The 4,593-nt window shown below is 45.0% G+C and overlaps 1 protein-coding gene across 1 annotated transcript; it reads left to right on the top strand.

Annotated features, from left to right (window-relative positions):
• Positions 1–310: 310 nt before the first annotated feature.
• Positions 311–2,348, top strand: LOC310796271 (tripartite motif-containing protein 16-like; the record flags this gene model as incomplete). Its single annotated transcript, XM_083658431.1, has 1 exon — positions 311–2,348. One exon carries the CDS (start codon positions 311–313, stop codon positions 1,982–1,984), a length of 1,674 nt encoding a protein of 557 aa, XP_083514557.1. The 3' UTR covers positions 1,985–2,348.
• Positions 2,349–4,593: the final 2,245 nt, after the last annotated feature.

The raw sequence follows: 4,593 nt of genomic DNA on the forward strand, positions 1-4,593 counted from the left end.
ACGCACTGTCTCTTTAACACTACTCTTCCTGGAATGAAGCAAAACCTGATGACCCCTCCCTCTTCTCCCCGGTCTCAAACACAGCCAGTTGCATTCTCGCCACATATTTCCTGTTCCTCCCCTTTCACAGATCTGCCAGTTTAAAGATGGATGTAAACATGTTGTGAAGTGCAAGAGCTGACCAGCCCATTCGCTGCAGATCAGCACATATACATGAAGACAACAACAGAGGTTTGGTTTGAACCAGAGCCCAGCTTGTTTCAGTTCAGAGGAAGTGAAACTATCTGACTCACTGTCACTGAGAAGTGAAATGGCGCAGCAAGGAATTCAGCTGGACGGGGGAAAATGGTGCTGTTCGATCTGTCTGGATCTACTGAAGGATCCAGTGACTATTCCCTGTGGGCACAGCTACTGCATGAGCTGTATTAAAGACTGCTGGGATGCAGAGGATCAGAAGAAAATCCACAGCTGCCCCCAGTGCAGACAGACCTTCACACCGAGGCCTGTCCTGGTGAAAAATACCATGTTAGCAGAGTTGGTGAAGGACCTGAGGAAGACCGGACTCCAAGCTGCTCCTCCTGATCACTGCTATGCTGGACATGGAGATGTGGCCTGTGATGTCTGCACTGGGAGAAAGCTGAAAGCCCTCAAGTCCTGTCTGGTGTGTCTGGCCTCTTACTGTGAGCAGCACCTCCAGCCTCACTATGATGCAGCTCCATTAAAGAAACACAGGCTGGTGGAAGCCACCATGAAGCTTCAGGAGAACATCTGCTCTCGTCACGACGAGGTGATGAAGATGTTCTGCCGTACTGATCAGCAGTGTATCTGTTATCTCTGCTCCGTGGACGAACATAAGGGACACGACACAGCCTCAGCTGCCGCAGAAAGGGCCGAGAGGCAGAAAGAGCTCGGGGTGAATCGGCAAAAAATCGAGAAGAGACTCCAGGGCAGAGAGAAAGACGTGAAGGTGCTTCAACAGGAGATGAACGCTATGAATCTCTCTGCTGATAAAGCAGTGACAGACAGTGAGAAGATCTTCACTGAGCTGGTCCGTCTCATTGAGAAGAGAAGCTCTGAGGTGAAGCAGCAGATCAGATCCCAGCAGAAAAAGGAAGCGAGTCGGGCTGAACAACTTCAGGAGAAGCTGAAGCAGGAGATCTCTGAGCTGAGGAGGAAAGATGCTGAGCTGGAGCAGCTCTCACACACAGAGGATCACATCCACTTCCTCCACAGTTACCCCTCGCTGCCACGTCTCAGTCAATCTACAGACTCACCCAGGATCGATACCCGTCCTCTGTGTTACTTTGAGGATGTGACTGCAGCGGTGTCAGAGGCCAGAGATAAACTACAGGACATTCTTACAGAGGAATGGCCTAAGATCTCACTGACAGTGACTGAAGTGGATGTTTTACTGTCACAACCAGAGCCCAAGACCAGAGCTGACTTCTTACAATATGCACGTCAGATCACACTGGATCCAAACACAGCAAACACACAGCTGTTATTATCTGAGGGGAACAGAAAAGCAACATGGATCAGTAAAGCTATTTTAAAGCTATATTCTAGTCACCCAGACAGCTTCACTTACGGGAATCAGGTCCTGAGTAGAGAGGGTCTGACTGGACGTTGTTACTGGGAGGTGGAGTGGAGCGGGTGGGGAGTTTCAATAGCAGTCTCATATAAAGATATTAGCAGAACAGGGAGGGAAAGTTTATTTGGATGCAATGACAAGTCGTGGGCATTACAGTATTATGGAAATAGTTATAATTTCACACATGAGAATATTGAAACTCCCATCTCAGTCCCTCGATCCTCCAGAGTAGGAGTGTACCTGGATCACAAGGCAGGTATGTTGTCCTTCTACGGCGTCTCTGAAACCATGACTCTCCTCCACAGAGTCCAGACCACATTCACTCAGCCTCTCCATCCTGGACTGTTATGTTATGAAAATGGAGTCACTGTTGAGCTGTGTAAGCTCAAGTAGACAGGAAGTAGCAATGTGTGGGATTCAGTGTTTTACCTTTTTTAATATCTCTCTCTCCATCTTTGCTGCTTAGCTCTCATTGCTGTGGTGTTTCTGCACTGCCATTAGATCACCTGTCAGTCAAACAGTGTGGGCGGGACTGTGACGTCTTTTTCAGAGTTGAATTTTCTGTTGATGACGTTTGATTTCCTGTAGGTGGCTCTTTTCTTTGTGTTATACTGTATCAGTCGGTGATAGTGAGTATCCAAACACATAAGTATTCATATGAAAACATAATCTGTTGTGTGGTCTGTAATCTGTATAGTTCTTAATGTCTATTGTGACTGTAATATCTTATGCTGTTCCTGTGTGTGTGTGTGTGTGTGTGTGTGTGTGTGTGTGTGTGTGTGTGTGTGTGTGTGTGTTTTGTGTGGATATGTTAATATTTAGTTGATTGAACCAGTGTTTTTCAAAGCTTTAGTGTTTGAATGTGTTTGCAAAGATCATTAAATAAAAAATCCCCAAGAGTGAATAAAATATTTCTTCTGTATTAATTCCAGGAAGTACATACTGCACAGAAAACAGTGTTATATGTGGAGGAGAGAGAGCATTATCTCAGTGTGTTTGAAGTGCATAAACCTACTATAGGTCACACTAAGGTGGATATACCGGCTATATTCCTCCTATTTCACACGGTGCATCAAGACTGGAAATCCTATTCTGTACTGTAGGTTCTTTCCAAAGCAATGGAACGCTGTTGGACACACATGGGATATTGCGTACCCAGATGCTGGACACTAGGATCATCGGTATAAATCAGGAATCTCTATAACTTTGTCCAAGAAATCAACAGTTGTCAGTTTGTGAAGTTCAAAAAGTCTTATATTATGGCGTTGCCCTGAAACAAGGTGATATAAGGTGTAATAATTACTCCTTAACATTGCATGGCAGCTTTGTTCTTTACAGTCTATAGTAATTATCCCATCGAACTTCTTAACTTAAGACATCAATTTTGACTTGAAAAAACGTAGCACATTTACAGCCTTTTTAATTGGACCTGTAATAAAGAAGGACTTGAAAGGGGGAAGATGGATTGAGTCAGCCATAACAAAACTTCTCATGCGTATCACTTTGAACAGTCTTTGCGGTGTGTTGTGGAGAGAATCTAGAAGTTGTTGTAATACCTCCCTCGAGATCTAGGGGGCACTTTCTGCAATAAGCTGCTCTCCTACCATAAGGACCTCCTGTGAAAGGTTATAAAAGGATGCGAGTAAGGGATTTCCGGGTCAGTTCTCTAAGGCAGGAGAGGAGGGGGTGTTGAGCCAGAGCTCTGTGACTTTGCTTTTTGTAAATAAATCATTTTCATACTTTTTAACGTCTACTTTATTGGTTTTATTATGTTAGAATAGGAATTTTACCACAGTGTGAGCATCAGTTTCCTTGAGAAGGTCAACAATATGCAATGGGATGATACAGTCTGCAGCGCGGTCAATTGCAGTCTCTACAGAAGTGCTGCCAAGGAGGAGTCCATTCATTATGTTGAGTTGGTGTTACAAATCGATATAATTTATTTATAATTCATTTCCTGCATTGTGTGCTATTCTCATTTACTGATAAGAGAATGCAGCCTGAGGAGGTGGGAGGCTCCTGTGTTGAATGCTGCTACTGCATGTTCTTTAATTAGCTCAACAGGCGCAACGAGGCCAACAAAGACCGTCTTCCCCTCAGCCCATAAACCAGCGTGTTATTAATCATACTTTACAGACATATAGACAATTGCTTTCCGGGAAGTTTGTCCCTGCAAGTCTGCCATCTCATCGTGTCCACACACGCACGCACACACACACACACACGCACACGCGCACGCACACACGCACGCACGCACACACACACACACACACACACTCACGTGCATGAGTACATGTGCATACACACCCTCAAACACGCACGCACACACACACACACACACACACGTGCATGAGCACATGTGCTTACACACCCTCAAACACACGCACACACACGCACGCATGCACGCACACACACACACACGTGCATGAGCACATGTGCATACATTTTTCCACAATACACACCCTCAAACACACACACACACACGTGCATGAGCACATGTGCATACACACCCTCAAACACACACACACACACACACACACACACACTCTCTTACCTACAGACAAGCCAAATAAGATGACACTTGGATAAACATCTCACTTCTACAGGACTATTCACCTTATGCAGAAGAGACCGTCTGGCTTGAGAGGAAGTGTAAATACAATCGGAACTTCCGAACTTCCGATTGTATTGTGACTCATAAACCTATAGTCTGACTCATAATGTGAGTCAAACTAGGTTTGACCAGGTGAGTCAGACTAGTTTGAGCAGGTAAAACAGCCGGCGGTTTGAACAGGAAGTTGTGATACAATGGGTCAAGTGGGCGGGGCTGCATAAGGTGAATACATTAGGCTAGTACAGTAACACTTACTTGCGCATAGTGAAGGTCTTTGACTCTAACGCTGTGCCTATCAAAATGTTCCTATCAAACCCCTACAGTTGCTTCATCGTAACTGACACGGTTGATATTCTGGAATGTTGCGTGATCTGCGATGATTTGCTTT

The sequence above is a fragment of the Poromitra crassiceps genome (assembly GCF_964638095.1).
Source record: "Poromitra crassiceps genome assembly, chromosome: 22".
In the NCBI taxonomy this organism is placed as follows: Eukaryota; Metazoa; Chordata; class Actinopteri; order Beryciformes; family Melamphaidae; genus Poromitra; species Poromitra crassiceps.